General features: G+C 22.2%; 5 protein-coding genes across 8 annotated transcripts; 3 read left to right on the top strand and 2 right to left on the bottom strand.

Annotated features, from left to right (window-relative positions):
• Positions 1 to 3,073: 3,073 nt before the first annotated feature.
• On the top strand, positions 3,074 to 7,345 carry LOC112594309 (suppressor of Mek1-like). The gene is made up of 3 exons (XM_025339024.1): positions 3,074 to 3,299; positions 5,977 to 6,357; positions 6,516 to 7,345. The coding sequence occupies exons 2-3, from the start codon at positions 5,989 to 5,991 to the stop codon at positions 7,056 to 7,058; spliced, it is 912 nt and encodes a 303-aa protein (XP_025194809.1). The 5' UTR covers positions 3,074 to 3,299; positions 5,977 to 5,988; the 3' UTR covers positions 7,059 to 7,345.
• On the top strand, positions 3,844 to 4,553 carry LOC112594310 (methylosome subunit pICln-like). The gene has a single exon (XM_025339025.1). It carries the CDS (start codon positions 3,935 to 3,937, stop codon positions 4,487 to 4,489), a length of 555 nt encoding a protein of 184 aa, XP_025194810.1. The 5' UTR covers positions 3,844 to 3,934; the 3' UTR covers positions 4,490 to 4,553.
• A 1,267-nt stretch (positions 7,346 to 8,612) lies between the features above and the next one.
• On the bottom strand, positions 8,613 to 15,330 carry LOC112594459 (hyccin). Of its 4 annotated transcripts, none has more exons than XM_025339250.1 (11): positions 14,771 to 15,330; positions 14,453 to 14,643; positions 13,266 to 13,400; positions 12,805 to 12,930; positions 12,426 to 12,649; positions 12,213 to 12,350; positions 11,645 to 11,775; positions 11,473 to 11,562; positions 10,737 to 11,143; positions 10,518 to 10,598; positions 8,613 to 8,819 (listed from the first exon to the last, which is right to left on the bottom strand). In XM_025339250.1, exons 2-10 carry the CDS (start codon positions 14,600 to 14,602, stop codon positions 10,557 to 10,559), a joined length of 1,443 nt encoding a protein of 480 aa, XP_025195035.1. In that variant the 5' UTR covers positions 14,603 to 14,643; positions 14,771 to 15,330; the 3' UTR covers positions 8,613 to 8,819; positions 10,518 to 10,556. The 4 variants fall into 4 exon arrangements, with proteins under 4 accessions (XP_025195035.1, XP_025195032.1, XP_025195033.1 ...); XM_025339247.1 differs by having other exon boundaries at positions 8,614 to 8,819; positions 11,473 to 11,589; positions 14,771 to 15,329; XM_025339248.1 differs by having other exon boundaries at positions 8,614 to 8,819; positions 11,473 to 11,589; positions 15,032 to 15,329.
• Positions 15,331 to 17,419: 2,089 nt separating this feature from the next.
• LOC112594431 (zinc finger protein 107-like) lies at positions 17,420 to 18,611 on the top strand. The gene is made up of 3 exons (XM_025339207.1): positions 17,420 to 17,891; positions 17,960 to 18,265; positions 18,344 to 18,611. The coding sequence occupies exons 1-3, from the start codon at positions 17,845 to 17,847 to the stop codon at positions 18,555 to 18,557; spliced, it is 567 nt and encodes a 188-aa protein (XP_025194992.1). The 5' UTR covers positions 17,420 to 17,844; the 3' UTR covers positions 18,558 to 18,611.
• A 36-nt stretch (positions 18,612 to 18,647) lies between these two features.
• LOC112594426 (NADH dehydrogenase [ubiquinone] 1 beta subcomplex subunit 11, mitochondrial) lies at positions 18,648 to 20,799 on the bottom strand. The gene is made up of 2 exons (XM_025339200.1): positions 20,551 to 20,799; positions 18,648 to 19,003 (listed from the first exon to the last, which is right to left on the bottom strand). The coding sequence occupies exons 1-2, from the start codon at positions 20,686 to 20,688 to the stop codon at positions 18,710 to 18,712; spliced, it is 432 nt and encodes a 143-aa protein (XP_025194985.1). The 5' UTR covers positions 20,689 to 20,799; the 3' UTR covers positions 18,648 to 18,709.
• Positions 20,800 to 21,088: the final 289 nt, after the last annotated feature.

The following is a 21,088-nucleotide window of genomic DNA, read 5'->3' as shown; positions in this document are numbered from 1 at the left end:
ACTCAGTTAGGGTTAAAGCATAACAAATAGCATTGTACAAAATCTAATGATTAATAATGGTATATTCTATAACTAATTGGCAATGGGTTAGAAGTAATTGAAAAATATGACAATATGTTTTCTAAATGCAAAAGCAACAATAGTTAGACATACTTCCTAAACAGTAGATATGTAAAAGCGTTTCTTTTTTTCTACTTTAAAAATTTTGTTCTTGTAATGATTTTAATTCTTGAGCAGTAAACTGAATCCTTGAGTTCTAATAATTAAAAAATTGGAAGTAATTGCTGTACTGTATAGTTGGCATCAAATATACCTCATCAATGAGTAGATCAGTACAGTATATATTAAATTTTAATTCAATGATTAATTATTGCATACAAAAAAATAATTCTAGACAGAAACTATGTGTCAGCTTATTTATAAAAACTACTAACTATATTATACTTGTATACAAGGTGATTTTTTGTCATGAATTTCTCATTATTTTAAAACCTTTTATAAAATATGTAAATTTTTTTTAATGTTTTATTTATATTGTAAATTTAAAAAAATAAATGTTTAAAAATGTATTGATAGTTTTTAAAATAATTAGTAATTTATGATAAAAAGAATCATCTTGTATATTTATATTGCTATTTAAATTAATTTATTTTACCATTGGTAATATGCTAAATTGAATTATTTTTTGTTGAACCATAATATGTATATTATTAATTACTATAAAACAGACATTTATATCATATTATTGTTATTAAATTTTGAGTAAATTTTGGCTTACAGTTTAACCAAAAAAATAGATGAAATTTCATATGTTTTAGATTTAGAATGATGTGAATAAATTCTTGATATATATGATGTTAAAATAGGCAATAGCTTAAAATTAATCTAAATATTTTTAAAATGTCATTGTAAATAGTTAAATATAACAATAAATGTAAAATTTTCAAGTTTTTATGAAGATTTTTGAATTAAAATAACGATAGTCTTTATTAATGATTTATAGGTCTTGGAAGTTGATTACCTTAAAAACATTTTTTAAAAAATGACCTAAAAAATTATGTATAAATGACCTAAAAAAATTATAAATATTTGTTTAAAAGTAATAAAAATACATTTTTAAAAAAAAAAGAATAAAAATTACTCAAAATTATTACATTGTACTATTAAAGCATATTTTATATTGGCAAAAGTAAAAAAATGACAGATAGCTATTGCCTTATTCTATCAAATCTTTATCTTTAGCTAACCGTTATATAACGTATGTAAAATATTATTTTATAAACTATAAATTTGATGTAAGTACTTATGTACAGTCTGTGTAAAACAAAAACTATGCATGTAAAGATGTTAATTGATAAAATCTAATAATAAATACATTAAATTGAGCTAAAAAAAAAATATGATGTAAAAATTACTAAAAAATAAAAAATACAAAATCAAAATTAGCTATTTAGATTCACATGTTTATGAAACACATTTGTGGCCAGGAGAACATCGTCTAATAAGTTCCTAAAAAAAAAAAAAATGAATAAACTTACAGGCCTAATGATTTATTTAAATTATATCCAATTTTATTATATATTTAAAATTGGATGAGTATTGTTCTACTGTAAATTAGTTGTCAAATAGGTCACAGAATGTAATATGTATGTGTTAAATATTAAGTAGTATTGTACATGAAAATCGATTAAAAATAGATTGGCATATTTATAGCATAAATATAATTCATGGTATGTTTTTTTGATAAAGCTATTAAATTTAATTTATTTTAATATAACTAATATAAGTACCTAGGATTATTAACATTGCTGTTACTAAAAAATGAATAACATTATAGATACTTGATTAAATGTTATAGTAGCATTCAAACTATTTTGACTGTAAACTAAGCGTTTATAGACATTCAAAATAAAAAAATTTTTAAATGTTGATAAAAAATGTTTGTGGAATCTATAAAATTGAAAAATTAACGTGATATTCCTCAATTCTCATAAATTATAAATATATCTATTTCAGGATATTAAAAATACTTAAGTATATATTTTAATTTTGCATAACTAGAAGTTTTAAACATTTTTAAAATGTTTAATTTTTACAGCTAAGGGTTAACAATTTAAAACGAGTTTTCCGTAAGTTTATACTGTAATCAAAAATATACATATTACATAATTATTATTGATATTTTCGGTCTAAATATATATTTAAAAAAATATTTTAATAAAGAATAATGGTTTAAGTTTTTATAATAAAAATATATTATTTCATATTTGCATAGAATTATGAAAATTTATAACATACAATGTATTCCTTAAAAATTAGGTATCGAATATAATAATATTAATATTATTTTTTTTTGTAATACAAAATCAGTTTATGCATCTATATTTATACCATATTAGTTGTACACATGGTTTCTTAAATTTATCGGTTTCGTTTATGTTGAAATAAATAAAAGTATTTTAAACCCACAACAATTTATTTAAAAACTTACTCTTATAATTTGTGTTGCCTATGTATATGAATTATAATTTAATACATAGGCATTGAATAAGTGTTTAAAGAAATGAAAAAATTTGTTTTAAATTTATGTTACCCACTGATGCAAAATTTGCTACTAGCTTCTCATTGGTCATCGACTACTTTTCATGTTGATATTACTTAGTTATATATAGTACCAATGGTTGAAATTGTAGATTTTTATTTCTTAGCATTCTTAAAAAAAATCTTTATTTTTATGATTACCCTTTTGTAGTTCAAATTAAAATTCCACGTCTAGTTTTTCTTGTTAAAAAACCTAATTAGTAATAAGTAAAAGTATATTAAATATTAATATATCATATTGTTTATTCATAATAATAAATTACAACTTATGTATATAATATATTATATAGTATACCTATATAATATACATAACAATCTATTATAATCTTAATTTAAATAAAAATAAAGAAAGGGAAGAAACCTGTTAACTACTTAACCACTAAAAGAATGTTCAGATCCCAAACATTAAAATTATTTGTTATATTCTCCATTTGGTCAAACTGTCTCGAGTATAAACAAGTTATAAACCAACCTTACTACTTGAGCCGCTGTCTGGAACAGTTTCCGATTCTGAATTCCGATTATTTATTTGATGTGTAAGAATTAAATTACTTGTTAATTTGTTATCCGTCACATTGCTCTTGAACTTGATATTGTTTGAGTGAAATTGTGTCTGATCTGTTCTGTTTTTATTGTAAATATTCTGTTCTCATTTTACAGTTTACAAATTCGTACGTATTGTATTATTATCTCTTAAGGTAAGACACTAAGTTGCTATCTAGATTTATTTACTTATTCCGTATCGGATATTTCGTAATAAACAATAAACGTGGCTCTTAAAAATACCGCCATAGCCGTTTATTTTGTTGTATTGCCGAAATAGACAATTGCAGTTAATGTAATTTTGTTGTTCATAAGACGTTTCTCATTAGGTCATACTGCATGGTATATTTTAACTAATTAATAATTAAATTATAATATTATGGGTATTATTTGTAAATTTTTTTTTATTTAAATACCATATAAATGAAACTAGTACTATGTTCAATTAAGAGACCTACCTATAGTTTTCTTTATTTCATTGATAATCGAGTAGAGGAATTTTTTATTTTGATTATGGTATAAACAATAGAACGATAAAATCAATTTTAAATATGAATATTGAATATTTTTATTAACCAATAAATTATTATAACTGTATCAAACATAAGAATTTATAAGGTTTCAAGCTTTTTGTATGAGTAGTTTTAAAATATTTAGATTTTAATTGTATCTTTCCATTTAGGCTTAGGCTATTTGTTTTGTATTTTTCAGTGTCAAGCCGATATCTATATTATTAATTATATAGTTTCCACATTAAAGTAATAAATAATTTTATAAACATAAAATAAAAATGGATACACTTGCTAGTTTTAATGAAGAAGATGAAACAATTCAGCGCTATGAATCTAATGTTGCATTTATAGTTGATGAGATAACATTTGGAAAAGGCACCCTGTATGTTGCTGAAAGTAAACTATACTGGAAGAATGATGCTACTAATCAAGTAGTTAGTATTGATTACAAATCTATGTCTGTATTTGGTACATGTAATCATCCAGTAGTACATGAAAAACCTTGTTTGCAAATAATAGTTGATTTCACTTATAAACCTTCTGATAATATAAATCCTGTTAATGGACAAATTTTAAATGGTGAAAATCATAATAATGAAGACAATGATGATTCTGGAGAAGATGATGACGATGAGGAAGAAGAAGAAATGAAATCTAAAATCAAACTAGTACCTGATAACCCAGAATGTTTGAATGAAATATATGAAGCATTTACACGTGTCCAGTCATTACATAATAGTAATGATGCAGATAGTGAAGAAGAAGATGAATTTTATGAAAATGAAGAATTTGAAGACTATGATGAAGATAATGCTGAACAATTGAGGAATTGAAATTTTCTAAACTAACATTTTATGCATTTATTTTTTTTTTATATTCTATCAGGCTCTATATTTTATGATAATTTTGAATATTTTCAAATAATAATTAACTAATGTTTTTCTTTATAATTTGTTATTTATTATAACTTATTATTTATCATTTATCTTTTTCATTAAAATTATTGAATATATTTCCTAATGTTTTATGCAATTTATGTATTTAATAATATTATAAATGTTTATTTAATTGGCATCCAAGAAATATCAATAGTTTTATTTTGTACAAGTTCTGTAGTACGTTTTTATACAAATATTTCAATTAAGTTTAAAGTTGCATAAACAACAAAAAATAGTTTAAAATCATATATCTAGCTGTACTTAAATATTTTTTTAAATAATATAATTGAAGTAAAAAAAATACTATACTTTTTGCTTGCATGATTAAAAGTTTTTTGATACCATTAATACCTAATCAGTATCACCTATTATAAATTTTCTTTTTATAAGTTAATTTCTCATATTTTCTATAGATATTATTGAGTATGTGCATTGTTGATTATAATTTTATATTGAAGTTCTTATAGTTCTTCATTAAATAACAAAATTACATATCAGTAATTTATTTTAAATGTAATTAATAGTAGATTATTTTATATGATATATAGTAGGGTTACAGGTATGAGGAGAATCATTAAAATTTTTAATAATTTTTAAATCAGTTTTGTTGAACAACAAACCTGTTGACTTAATAAAACATTTAATAATCATGAGTGTATTACCAATTCATTCCTTTAAAATTGAATCAAAATTTTAACTTATTAGAAAATTAAAAAAGTTTAATATATATTTATAATAATAATATTGATTTCAGATTTTATCCATTTAAATGAAAATCAATTTGTAACAGTATAAATTTAAAAAAAAATATACATACTAACTTTTTTTACTAGAAAAAAAGACATGTCTAAAATATGTTATTATATTTTCTATACTGGAAGTACAATTAATAAACATTGTACATATGTATATATTTACGAATTACTATCTACTACTAGGATTAAATAATATAATTTTTAATGGCATTACAATTAAATTAATTTTTGTACTAGTTTCATCATGCATATACATATGCCTTATTAATTCACGTTAGGTTACTATGAATTAATTATTTGGATTGTAATAAATTACTGTATTAAAAATATACTATATATGGTATAAAATGCCTATTACATTACTACACAAGTTGTAGTTCAAACTTTTGATTTATACAAGTTTTTGAAATTGAGACTATTTAAAACTGAGTTTAAATTTTAAAAGATCTGTTTATTATTTTTATTCAACATAATTTAAATTTATGTAAATATCAATGTGTTATAATAGAGTGAAAACACTAGTTATTATTAGGATTTGGCGCTAAGTTGCCATTCCGGTTAATTAATTTTGACACAGAAAATATCTTCTATAGTCTTATTAAATAAATTGTTGTTTTCTGATTTTAGAAAGAAAAAAAAATGACTGAAGCTGTGGTGAGTGGAAAAGATACACGTTGTTTATTTATTAACAATGGTGATGATTTGTTGACTTTAAAAAAAGTTGTATCCAAAAAAACAGATAAAGATGATGAGAAACAAAAGCTTCATGAATCTGTAGAAACTAATGGCAGTGAATTAAACGGAAACCATAATAAAACTGATAGTATAAATTTTGATGTTGATAATACATCTTCATTAGAACCAAATTTAGAAATGGATAGTGATACAGATCGTAATATTACTATTGGTTCAATTTGCACTCAAGAAGATAGAGAATCAGAAACTATTGATATCTCTAATGAAAATTCAAATGAAGCAGATGCAAAAAATGGTGAAAAGGATATTCAAGTAAGTTTAAATTACATGTAATATGATATTTTAATTTAATTATCAAGTTTTGTTAAATTTGAGTAAACACTCAAAACACTATGATTGTGTTTTACTTATATGTTGCTCATTTATAATAGTGTAATATGTATTAGTTTAAAATGTATTTAATTTTTCAGGTAAATTCAATCAAATGTCTAGATATTCCATATTCTCCAAGTGATTCTTTAGATGATAATGAGTATTCGCATGATTTGGAAGATGATTTAGAATTGAATAATATTAGGTCACCTGCATCTTTCTTTAATATATCATCAAGAGCACCATTACATTCTAACGAGGATTTAGATACTACGTTAGAAGATGATATTTTATTACTGGATGAAGAGGTATTAATTAATGAACGAAAGCGAAAATTTGAAGATTTACCAGAACAAGAACAAAAGTCTACTAAAATACTTAAACTATGGAATTTAATGAAATATCCTTTTCAAAAAATAACCTATGGTACTTCAATAAGTGAAAATGAACCAAATATTTCTATAGCTGAAGTCATAGTTGAAAAAGAGAATTCCCTAGAACCTGAGACAGTTGCTTGTGAAAATAATAGTGATAATGTAAAATCTGAAGAAAATAACACTCAAAATAATTCTGAAGTAGGTGGTGAAAATGAGGATACTTCAACAAATGAGAATACAAAAAAATTCTGTAACATAATGTAATTAGCGACAAAAAAGTATAAATTAATTATTGCAATATTCTTGTTTTAAAGAAGTGTATATTCATATTAGTTAAGTAATGCATTGAATATTTTAGCTTTGTGGACACAATTAGTCAAAAAAAACATGCCTTCCACTAAATTTGATTTTTTTTTTTTTGTATAATTTTTATTTTATGACCATTTTCGATGTTTGCAAGTTATCATTTGTATCTAACATATTAAGAAAAAACTTGTGTTTTGGAATTACTGAAATACTTTTTTTTTAACATATCTAAAAACAAATTTTGATCCATTATATGTTTTTTTTTTCTTACATATTTAAATGCAGTATTATGTTTTAAGCTGGTTTAATAAGAATAATTGTTAATTAACTTATTTTAAATTATAATAAGTATTTTTTGAAAATCAACATATATTTATTTGCCAAAACATAATTTTTAATTATGTTATTGTTTATTGGTCAAGGTGGTTATTTTTATTGTAATTTATTATTACTTTTTTTTTTAAAATAATAACCTTAGAAAAATTGATATGAATATTTTTTAACTATTCATTAGGACATATACCTATTGTTTGTTAAGACAGAAGTATTAGTACTATTTAGTATAAAGTAAATTTGGTTGATATTTGTTAGTTATAGAAATTTATAGAATTAATTAAAAATACTCTTTTCTATTTTTTTTAATTTAAAATATGTAAAATTGTGTTTTAACTAATATGGTATTTACAATATAAATTGTATTGACATTTGATTCATTTAAAATTATGTAGTTATAATTATAAGGTTCAAAAAAAAAAAAAATGAAGGACAAAGCAAATTTCTCAATGATTGTAATTAAGTTTATTTTAATGTATACTCAACTATTTTTTCATGTGTGTATTAATTATAAGTATTCAAATAAGAAATAATACTACTTAATATTTTAGAATATTTTTTGTTTTATGTTGTAGTTGATATACTTGTATAAAAAACACTTGATGTCCCTAAATTTTGTGTATCTTGTTACAAATTCACAGTATAGTATTAATAAAAAAATAATTAGAAGAAATAATACATGTTAGATAAGTTTTTCAGTTAACTGTGTATTTTAATAATTTTTATAAACCCTTGTATACAATACAATAATTATGAAAATAAAAGTATTAGAAATATTTCCATAGTTTTCTATTTTTAAACATTTTATAATTAATTATAGTATATTATTAAATCATTAAGTAAGAGTTACACGGCTAGTAAAATAATACATTCTTAAAATTATTCCTAAGAATTAAGTTTTTTTATTTTCCAACGTGACTAATTTTTCTATGATTGTAATTTTCAAGGAGTTATTTAAATTGCAGATCAGTCGTATAACTCTGTTAATTTATCTTCAGCAGTATAATATTCATGGATTAGGTATAAAATTATTTATGGAAATAGTTACTGATTTATTATGTAAAACTAAACTTGATACTTTTTAATATTTTTAGCTACAAAAACAACTAATTTATTTTTTTTTTTTTTTAACTTAAAGATTTTAATTTAAATAGCAACATTTGTTATTCATCAATAATATAACAATTTCAAGATTAAAATTAATTAAGTACATACAGTTTAAGATAAAATTATAAGAACATTAAATCTTGATTATCACAATAAAATTCTAGATCTATTAGATAATTTTGATACATTTTACGAAAATTACACCAAACCAAACTTCCTTGTCCATAAGCCCAATATAATAAATAATTTGATTGCAAGTCATAATGCTGTACTCTCCATCTGTAACATAAATAATTTAGTTAAATTCAAATACATTTTATACACTACTATATTTTGAAATCAGAGTACTTAAATAAAAAATATATATGACATATTTTGTAGTAAAAATAAAGCTTTAGAAATATAAATTATAATTGCACAATAATATACTGGGTAAAAATGATTGAAATAAAACAAGTATTATAAAACTAGAAATATTGTTCATAGATTATATAATTCCTAAATATTCATTATTAATCAAAACATTTAATCAAAAATAAATGAAAATATATGTTTTGGTTGTTATAAATTCCATTATTAATAATTAGATTTTATTGTCAAAGGTAAGTATTATATTTAGAAGAAATTGATCATATATGTATTTTATATTAAAATCTTTTTCTAAATTTAATTGCATGGTTCATACATCACTGCCATTTTGTGTCATTTGATTCTAATTTATATTGCATAAATAAATAATATATTTTGGTCTTAATAGTTTTTTCTATTTTATCATTGGGAATTATAATAAATTCAACATAAAATTAAGTTATGGTTATAAAAATAAAATTATCAATACTTATTATTTTAAAATGTAATTAAAGATTGGTTTTAAAATGTAGTAGTTAGGCAAAAAAATGTTCCATAGGAAAATAAAAAATATAATGATTTAATCAAAAAAATGTAATAAAATAAATATAGGAGATTCAAAGAGTGTAAGTATCAAATCTATAAATTTAAAAATATTTATTATTTTTATTTGTCCCCTAGATTATCTAAAGTATTCAATGTGCTTCTCACATACAGTATCATATCTAGAGTAGGGGTTAACGCTCCAATAATTATTAATAATAAAAAAAAATATTTCAAACATTATTAATATCAAATATGTACATGTGAACATAATAGGATATAAAAAAAATTATTGATAAAAATTGTTCCCAACAGTGTTAAGATTTAATTTAATGATTGGTAAACACTATGCACCCTGTAGTTATTAAAATATAAATCTCAGATTCCTGTAAGATACAATATTCTACTAACAGTTAACACTATAGCTGCTACTAATCCTCAGTACTTCTTACAGATAATAAAATAATTTAAATTAATTAAATTTAAAAATTATTAACTCCCTTTCTTACTAAAAATTTTAATAAACCATTATCAGCTGGAAATATCAATTCCAATAATAATATAATTCTTTAATATTAATTTTGTTAAACACTGTATGTTAGGTTACAATAAAACTACCACATTAATTTTCGTATAATAATTAGTATGTAATAAGTGCCATAACAATAATGAACAGAACCTAAAAGTATTTAACATCAGATGGTCAGTATATTGAATTTATGAACATATTTTTTTTCTCATTTGCTCTAAATGACTAAAAAATATTACTACTCACTAGTTTGTTTGAATAATTTTTGTAATAAACCAGTATTATTTAGTCTTAAACGAGAAATATTGAGTATTTATTAAAAATTGCAATTAAAGAAGGTAATAGAAAAAGAATATTGAAGTTAATAATAAAAAAAAAAAACTTTAAATTTAAGGTAAAAAATTACAAATAAATAAATATGTAACTACAAAAAATATCCATGCAACTAAGGGTGAACTAGTATTTAATTGTACTTTAAGCACTACAACAACTTATACACATGTAAAATAATAGCGAATGTGATTAGAACAATAACTTTGCGATATTAATAGTATTACCAATATGAATAGTGAAGAATGAAAGTTATAACTTATAAGTTAATGGAATCTTTCTTTGTAACACTTTACGTTTACACCCATCTGAAAATATGTATTAAGAAATATTGTACATGTAACAATGTTTTTCAAGAAAAATTAAAAATGTTATCAGCATCAGGTAGATTTAACAATATTTAGTAGATTAAAATAAAAATAAAAATTTAACATAAATATAATTACCTGAATTGATCTAGAAGAATCTAATTCGACAGACATACTGGGATTTCTCCTACTTAATAAAGGTGTCATAGTAGTTCTATCATCATGTCCTAAACCAGTTTTAGTATCAGATATGTCAGATCCAGCTAAATCAATACCACTTTCATCGGTTTCATAAATGTCTGAACCATTTTGAGTGTTAAACTTTGATGTTTTCATATTTCCTGAATTTTTGACAGCAGTTGCTATTTTTTCAGCAGTTTTTTTACCAAAATTAGCAGCAATTTTAGGCAAACTTCGTTTAACTGGCACCATATCAGCACTTGGATCTTTTAAATCATTAGTTTCCTCCGTTATTGATGATAAATTTGCAGCAACATCAGCACTTTCATCAAATGTTCCTTGAAGATTTTGAATTGGAATATCATCTGAAATAAAATGTATGAAATTATAATGATTTCCAATTTACACCAAGCCAAACATACAGATAAATACTCAAAAATACAAACTCAGTAGAAGAAAATTGACAAAGAAGAAAACATAAAACTTAAATACTTAAAACAATTAATTAAATATTCATCTATGAACAAAATAAGGAGTTTTTTTGCTGTAACACAACTTGAAAATGCATCTTTACATTTTTTTTTAAACAATATTTTTGCTAAACAAACTCAAATATTTATCATAAGTTAAATAAATGATCAATATTTTTTTTTGTTAAATATAATTTTGAAAAAATTTTAATTTATTTTATTACCTGGTAACTTTTTTGTTCTAAATGATGCATTTGTAATCATTGATTTAGATACTGGTGTGCTACAAGTATTACTGCTTACAGGTGTACCCACTGATGTCATGTTAGGTGATTGACCACCTAAATAATATTATACATAAAGTTCAAAACAAAATTATTGTTTACCTTAACTGACCTTCAAAACATCCTTGACAAGAATTTTTAATTGCATTGGCTAATAATATCACTTCACAATAACAACTATAACATGCACGATAATAAATATCTTCTAAAGCTTGAAACGCTTCTGCTTTTCCACAGTTAAATCTTTAAAAACATTTATGATAAAAATTAATAATAAATTATCAATTTTAATATTTTTAATGAACAGAATATTTTAATTTGATGTTAAATTTGGGGACTTATAAATTAAATAAATTAAAATTTACAAATTTCTTTAATTTTAACATTTTAAATATAAAATTAAAAATTAAATCTTAGCAAGAAAAACTGTTATAATAGTTTAAATTAGTATAATAATAACATAGCTAAGTGTATAAGAGCTTTTAGTATTCTTAAATAATAAGTCATTGTACTCAACAATATAAAAAAAATACATAGATTCAATCAGTAAACTGATCAATGTATTTAATTTTGCAATAATTTTTCTTTAAGCTCAATCAATAACAGTTTTTTTTTTTTTTAATAAATAGAAAATAACATAAAACAACAGAAAAACTGAAAATGTTCATATAAATACTTACATTGAGATATATAAGCAATATAGTAGATGAATTAAGAATTTAGGAGAAAGTGGGATACGTGGTAAATTTGTTGATGTTGATATATCAGAATTACTGAATGATGTTGAACGCTTATTAAGATAACCCTGAGTAACCATTCTATAACAATAACAGTAAGGCAAAAATGAGAAATTATGACGTAGTAATGTAATATTGAACAATGAATAAACTTACTTAGATGTAACTCTATAAAAACGATCAAATGGATTATAAACTTCTGGCAGAAGATTTAAATTTTTGTAGTATATGAAATATAAATTACTAAGAACTTCCATTCTATTAGATGCAGATAGTCTTTCAATTTGATTAGATGGACCTCGGCGAACTGGATGTGTGTCTCTTTGTTCTAAACGACGAATGGCAGTCTCTGTTAATGAAGTTGGTGCCAAACTACTAGGCTTTAATATTTAAAAACATAGTATAGGTTAAATGATTGTAATGAAATACATAATCATAAGTTAGACAAATTGTTATTTTTATTACTTTTCTTTAATAACTAATAAGTTTATAAATACACTAACATTAATTTCTAGTCAATAATTTAAATACATACTTCATGGTAAATAGATGGTTGAGCTAATGATGGCAGACGAAATGATATAAATCTAGGTGTATTATTTTCATCTACAGCTTCAAGATTGTAAATTCCAATTAGTAATGCTTCAATACTGCGGCAGCTCTAATATTGATAAAATAAAAATGTATTAATAAATGCCAAATACTCAAGATATTATGTACATTTCAAAAACTATATGCCCAATACATTCTTCTACAATGTATGAAAAATCCTATTTATTTATTCTAATATACATATGAATATTAAGTAAATATCACTGTTTTCAAATTTCAAATAATAAAATTTTTTTCTTCTTTTTATAAGAATCATTAACTTATTTTTTAGTATAGCAAAAAGTATATATATTCTTAAGAATATTAAATATATTATATATTGTAGAAAATATAACAAAAAAATAAATATTTTTACATTTAAATATGAATACTGATTTTACTTACTTGCTTGTCAATATGAGCAATAGAATTAAGATAACTATATGTTAAGTGTGGTATAAATAGTAGTACAAACAAATGTAAATCAGTTTCTTCAGTTCGATAACAATTAAAAAGTGCACCACAAATACGATCAATTAACTGCAAAAGTAATTAATAAATTAATAATTGTTAAATAAACATTTCAAAATAGTGATAGAATATTTAACAGATCAATAAATTAATTAAAACATTAATATATAATCAATTCAATTATTAAGGTTTATTAAAACGATGTAAAAGTTATAAGTTTTAATAACTGACACATTTTTTGTCCAATATTTATTTGAATAATAAAATAAAAATATTACCATTTATTATATAATAATGTTATATACATGTAACTTATATGATGTAAATTTCATTATACACGGAATATTAATGAATGAAAATTAACATGATATTTTACTAAAATATAAAACATTAAAACACATATTTTATTATTAAAATTATCATATTATAATATGATAGAAACACAAAAATAATATGAAAGAATTGTAATTTTAAAATTTAAAGTTTTAAGTATAATATAAAATGCAATACTTAAATATTAATTGAATAAACTAAAATATATGACCTAACTGTATTAAATTAAAAACATTTATTTTAATTTAATACGTAAAAATGTTATTTTTTATTACTATTTAAATTTAGTTATAGAACTGAGTATACTGTTAATGTAAATACAATTATTTCTTATTCAGAAAATAATATCATAGTAAAATTTGTTATACTAATTAATTTAACAGTTGATTGTTAAATATATTATAAAAAAAAGTACCTATTCTAAATTTTACTTTGGATTATTAAGTTGTAGTAAATATATATTTTTTACAAAATATATTATGGGACACTAGTGTAAAATTAAATTGGTAGGTAAATCATAAATGTAAACTTAATTTAAATTACTAATGATAAAAAAATACAAAAGATAACTATAGTAGTATCTAGGTAAAATTTATCTGTGTGTATTTTGTATAATTTTTGTTTTAACATACAAATTTGAAAGTCTAAAAGTCGCAACTTTATAATAAATATAATAATATTTAATTATATTTAAAATTATAATTAACATTGGAAAAGTCTATCTATGAAACTATCTATAAATAAGAAGAAATATTTAAACAAAATAATCATTTGGTTATTTAATTTACCTTGGAATATTTATGAATATCATCAAGTACAGCAAATATTGATTCTATAAGCGTCTTATTTTGCGATGTTGTTATAGCAAATGTAGCCCAGTCGTCTTTTTCCAAAGTGGCAAACTCTGATAACCATTCTTTTACTGTGTTTTCCACCATGATTTGATCTCATTACATTCAAATATTAATTTATGATTCAACTAAACAAAAGATAAAAATATTTCTCAGGATAAACAAATAAACATGAATAATGAACATTTAGTTTTATATCATATAATATTTAAATATATATAAGCAAAAAAATAATATCTCACTATTCTTACTTACTTTAATCGAAGCCCTAGAATTTTAGGATACAACTGGATATAGCTTATCCCAAATTAATACGAATAAAATATTTAATATTAAATCAATGCTGTATACAGGAATTGAATAAACATTATTCTCTGTTTCCATGTATAATCATAGTTAAATTATCTAATTGATTTAACTTTAATAATTCAGCATCATTACTTCCAAAAGTTTTTACTGGTAATTGTAAACTTTAACAACAAAAATTAATAATATATTTCAAAAGAATCTAATTACCTATCTACATTTCTCAGCAGAAAGATCTTAAAAGTTTAATCTAAACTCGACCGTACACCAATCGTCTGTAATCTGTATAGTAACCTCTTCTATATTCACTCTCACTATAGGTCTATAATCAGTATGACAGATGACTAAATGTGTAAATGTTATACAGAATAATGTAATGTATTTTAGAAATGTAAAATGTGTTAAACTCGATAAAATAAAGTTGTGGTTCTTCACTGAATTCTTCAACGATTGATAAATGATATAATGCTACTTGAATACTTGATGATTACAGCAATATCACAGAATATTACAATAACCTATACCGTGATTACTGATTATAAAGTATTATACAATACATTTTCGCTATACATCGAGGTCATTAATATTGACCTCGATTATTTTAGTATCGATTTTAGTTTTTAACATTTATTCAAAAATAACATGTTTTGTATAATCACATTTGTACTTGTTACTTAGTATTAGTACTCATTTTATTGTAGACTGCCAATATTTTATATATTATTATTTTTTTCGTAGCCAGAAAAAATAATAAGCATTAAATTGTGGAATTTTAATCGACGGAATTGTGTCCGTTTACTAATTGTATAATATGTATATTAACTATTACATTTGCCTATTTCGATGTTATTTAGTAGGTACCTACTTTTAAATGTTTTACTAGTATACCATTTTGTTTTTGTATACTTATTTGCCAATTAATTTTACCTAGTACCTACCTATGGTCTATAGGTACTAATTATAATAATTATAATAAGACTTTAATAGTATATAGTTAAGTATCTAAACGGTTTAGGATTAACTTAATAATTTTAATGTCATATCCCACAGGCTACAATTATTATTAATTAGTATCAATTAGGTAAACCTATTATTTAAAACTATTGTATGCATAGGTACTATCTATAACGCGTAGGTACATATCCAAATAATACCATTAATTAAATTAAACTTTAATCAATTATAATAGTACATTCAGACATTCTAGTGGTAGTGTGGTACCTAGATTACTAAAAAAAAATCATGAGTTTAAAAGTCCCAAGAAAAAAGTTTTAGAGGAAAAGTCCGTGGTAAAAAAGACTGTAGTATAAATTGTCCAGTAGGTACATATAATTACAAAGTATAGGTAAATGAAAATATGCGATATCATAAATAATAATTAACAAAATAATTTGTGTTAATTTAGATTTTAGCTAAAGAATATACCTATCTATCAAAATTAACAATTTATATTTATAAATATCTATAATACCAATATTGGCAATATTACAACTTTTTAGTGATATTACTTATATAACTATTTTCTTTAGACTATTGGGGTCATGTAATATTAAATAATTGTTTTTAACTAAATTAACTGGTTTATCAAGTTTTACGTGTTTGTTTAACAAACAACTAACAAGCATAGCCATAAATCTAGGTATCTGCATTACATTATTTTTTTAAATGAATAATTAATTCAATTTTTTTTTTCCTTAAGGAACAAGATCTAGTAATTATTAATAATAATTGTATTATTTTTTTAAATAAATGATTTTTAGGTGAATTATCTGTAAGGATAACGGGCATTATTCATATAACTACATTTTCTATTCATGAAAAATGAAATTTTGTCGTGCTAGGTTATTATTAATTTTACATGAATAAGTTAGGTATATTCTTAAAACGGATTTAATATTGAGATTAGAAAATGATAACTTATGTATTATTGGAAAGTGTAACAACTAATATTACTTGTATAGTTAACAATAAATAAAACAACTAAAATCAGTTTGAAGTTAAATTGTTATTATTTGATTAAATATGTCATCAATATTTGAACTATAATATTTATCGCTTTTAAAACATTACTTTAATTTTTTTTTAATTTACAGTAAATTAATTTATCTAAAATGTATTAATATTCTAAATTTTTAAATTGTATGTAATTTAATTGAAAATGTTACATATTTTAATCTATAAATAATTTGCAAATGTTCATGATTTTGCAGATGATAAATTCGTATAACAGTTTAGGCTTTGAATGTTTAAAAAAAAAAATGATAACTACATATTTTTGATAATTTTTTTATAGTATAAAAATAACTTATGAAACATCTTGTAAAATTGTTTCATCTTTCATACATAAATCAAAAAACACCAAAATAATTTGATAATATAATACAACATTATGTCTAAACATTTATAGGTGGTAGTAAATATGAATATCCTATACATATAAACATGTATGTATATTATACAATTTTATTTTATATTTAAAATAAATATAACAGTCTATACGACTTTTTAAGATGTAACATTTTTATACTGATAATTTATTAATTAAAAAAAAATTGTGTTAAATTTTTCCCAATTAAAATATGTTAATTTATTGGATTATATATTTATGAGAGCTCCATATTATTATGTTATTTATGTTTATTTTTGATACTTGTCACTATTCACTATTGTTATTGGCCGCGAACAAAACAACTCACAAATAACTCTTTTTGATCAATTTTATTAGTATTTATATACAACAAAATAAGTTGACCTCGTTTTAAATTGTTCAGCTGACCGTTGGACATTGTAAAGTATCCCTAAGAAACACATTATGGCTCAAAATATTTCACGAAAAAAAAAGATTACCCTTTTAAAAACTATAAAATTTGTCACGGTCAAGCCTGTAATTTTACCCCTATTGTGATTCAAATACACCTTTTACAGAAGATAAAATAATTTTGTTTCTTCTACACTTCTTATTCATTTGTTAACCATCACAAGACGATGAAACGTGTATACTGATCAATATTTTACAAACTAAGATGAATATATATAAAGTTGATAATCGCGAGTGCATTTTAGATTATGGGCAAGTACATTAAAATTTAAAACGATTAATTTTTATTTAAAATAAGTAAATTATATTTGTATTTATAGAGCCAAAATAGATGCTACTATAATGAAATCATTACACAAAGATTATGGTCTAGAGCAAGGTAAATATAAACCAAATACACACATAGATCTTGCAGTTCAAGTTAAAAATAATCAAAATACCGCAACAAAAATACACGAACATTTTAAAATTGATAACTCAGCATCTACAGATAATGATATTATAGGGATGATGTGGGAACCAGAATTAGATTTTGTAGATGATCCAGAATGTTTTAATGAGTTTAAAAATTATGATGTTCCAATGAGATTTATGTGTGGCGTGTGTTTAGGTCAATTTCGCACAAGGTAATTAAAGGTGTATTATTTTTTAAAATAATACTTATTTATTAATTAATTATTAATTTAAATTTATAAAAATTTTAGATGTGCTTTAGATATTCACTTCAGAGCTCACAAAGGGGAAAAACTATTTAAATGTGTATTATGTGATAATATATTCAACGAACTAGCTACTTTAAAACAACATCGAGAGTTACACAACATAAATGAAATGGTTACATGTGGAATTTGTGGATTAGTTTTTACAGAAATGTATCAAATGATGAAGCATAAAAGAAAGTATCATTTTAATGAATAATAAAACAATTTATTTGTCTATGTTCTATAGACTTGTGAAATAAATACAATTATTATACAATGAAACATTTAGTTTCTTTTTATTGAAAATTATCTTATTTTATTCTCTAAACATGAAAATTGGTAATTTTATAATATTATGTACCAATAATATTAAATAACTATTTCTGTATCACCCAATTCTTCTTCGGTAGGTAATCGTATCAAACTTGGGTGTATGTAATTAGGGTCGATTAGTGGTAAGCCTTGATCTTCTCTTCTTCTCAGTTCAAGAAAAGCTTCCCTTTCTGCCCAATTCTTATAATTGTAGTCTGGCATATATGCAAACATAAATATACCACCTACTATACATAAAGTGACTGAAAAAAACCCAGTAGCGTGCATAGCATTCAAGTCTTCTGTCTCATTGTCTTTTTCAAAGCCATAAGATTGCCAGTTGCGTTTTTGCTAAACAAATAATAAATCTTAAATTATTAAATTATTGCATAATTATATTTAATAAAATGGCTTATGAATTTATCTAGGTGAACCTTTTATAAATAAAATGTTTCTAGCTTGAAACAAAAATTTAATAACTACCAATTTTCTAACTAATTTAAAAAATTTAAAACTCAGTATCACCTTAATGACTAGCCAAAACAAAATATAATAAAATATTTTTAGACAAAAACTAATTATTCATTAATAATTACAAATTATTATATGAATAAAATGTAAATAATTTATTTTAGTACCCTTTCTTAAAGTTTTTGCCATAAACCATTCCAATAAATTAAGATACATCAAAGTTTTAACTAGAAATAGCTACAGTAAAACCTTGATAGTCTGATAAGTTGAAAGCCTAAACAGCACATTAATCCATTATTTACTTGTCCAAATTCCCAAAATACAATTCATTCATAAAAAATATGTATGTATGGTATACATTATACAATAAAACTTTTATTTAATAAAATCATAGTGCTACTGTTATAACTTAAATAAAATATAAATCATTTAAAATGTCTGAAAATTAAAAATCCAAAAATTATTATTGACTAACCCTGATTGTCCAATCTTCTATAAGTTATAACTACTGACTACTGTAATCTAATATTTATTTTTAAAAGACACTTATAAGTGTTTCTTTATATATTTAAAAATATTCTGTACTAACTTTCTTTTTTTGAAATTTTAAGATTAATTCAACAAGTTTTTTTATAAATACTTAGCAATTTTCATACAATAAATAATTGATAAACAAGTACATACCATTTAAATTTAAATAAAATGTTATTAATTGAGTTAAAGAATTAAAACAGACAATTTTATTATTAGAGTCCAGGTTAAAATAATCTAAAAATAAAAAATGCAGTCATTGTATGATAATTACACAGCTATAATCAAAGTTTGAAACTGCAATAAAGTCATTTAAAAATTAATTATCCATTTTAATTTTATAGAAAAAATAAATTTAATAAGTACATATTTTAATATGTATTAAAATTGTAAACAGATTTTACAACAAATATAAAGGTGAATCAGATAAATATGTATAAATTACTAAAGCAAATATTATGAATATATTTAGAGGTAATATTTTTAATTAACTAATTTTACAATAAAAATTTTAAAAATGTAAAACAAAAGTTTCATTTTAAAGCATTTGATATATGATACAAATAATATACTTGCAATTAGTTATCAAGAAAACTTTCCAAAAAATGCATTGTATTGAAATTCTGATCATAATCATGAATTATAATACAATATAAACTCAGAATTCTTATAACTTCTTAAAAAGAATATATTATTTGAAAAATTGAGTAGTTGTATTTTCTTATTTTCTAAACTTTCTAATTGAAATAGAAAAGGAAATAAATGATAAGAAAAAAAATTATGAAAAAGCAAGTAGTCTTTTAAGAGAGTAATATTAAATATATATATATCATATATCTTTAAAGTTTAGAGTTTTGTAAGACTAAAATCTATTTTATATTTATTTAAAATATTACTGGTTCATGTTCAGTTAGTTCGGCACTGGAAACACACACTTCTTGATTTTTTTTAGAAGTTGATATTTGACGTTGAACTAATGGTATCGGCCGAACAATTCTTTTTGAAACTTGAGCGAGTCTAACTAAAGAACTCATTTTGATTGATTTCAACACTTGAAAGCTTGAAGAAAATTAAAAATATTTAAAGACGATTAATAAAAAAAAAAAAAAATACGACGGCCAAGAAATATAATATGATTTAAGAATAATATGATGTTATGATGGTATCATAATGTTCATGAAAACTTTACAGTTGATAAGATAAATAACAGCTGTGGGAACACTGGGAACAGTATATGCATAGAACACTATAGAAGCGTCACTCTCGGGCGGCCAATGTTAATGTGTTTAGAATTCTTAACGGCCTTGAAATGGTTCGTAACTTCTTGTCTTACCGCCAAGCTTACAACATCATTCTTGTTGTTACGCCTAATCATACAATAAATATGTGATTGTGATAAGAGAATAATAAATTATATTTTAATTTTTTTTTTTA

This window comes from Melanaphis sacchari, unplaced genomic scaffold (assembly GCF_002803265.2).
Source record: "Melanaphis sacchari strain LSU unplaced genomic scaffold, SCAv2.0 Contig22_pilon_pilon, whole genome shotgun sequence".
NCBI lineage: Eukaryota > Metazoa > Arthropoda > Insecta > Hemiptera > Aphididae > Melanaphis > Melanaphis sacchari.
Note: the sequence above shows the minus strand (reverse complement) of the source record. Positions and strands in the feature narration are given on the sequence as shown.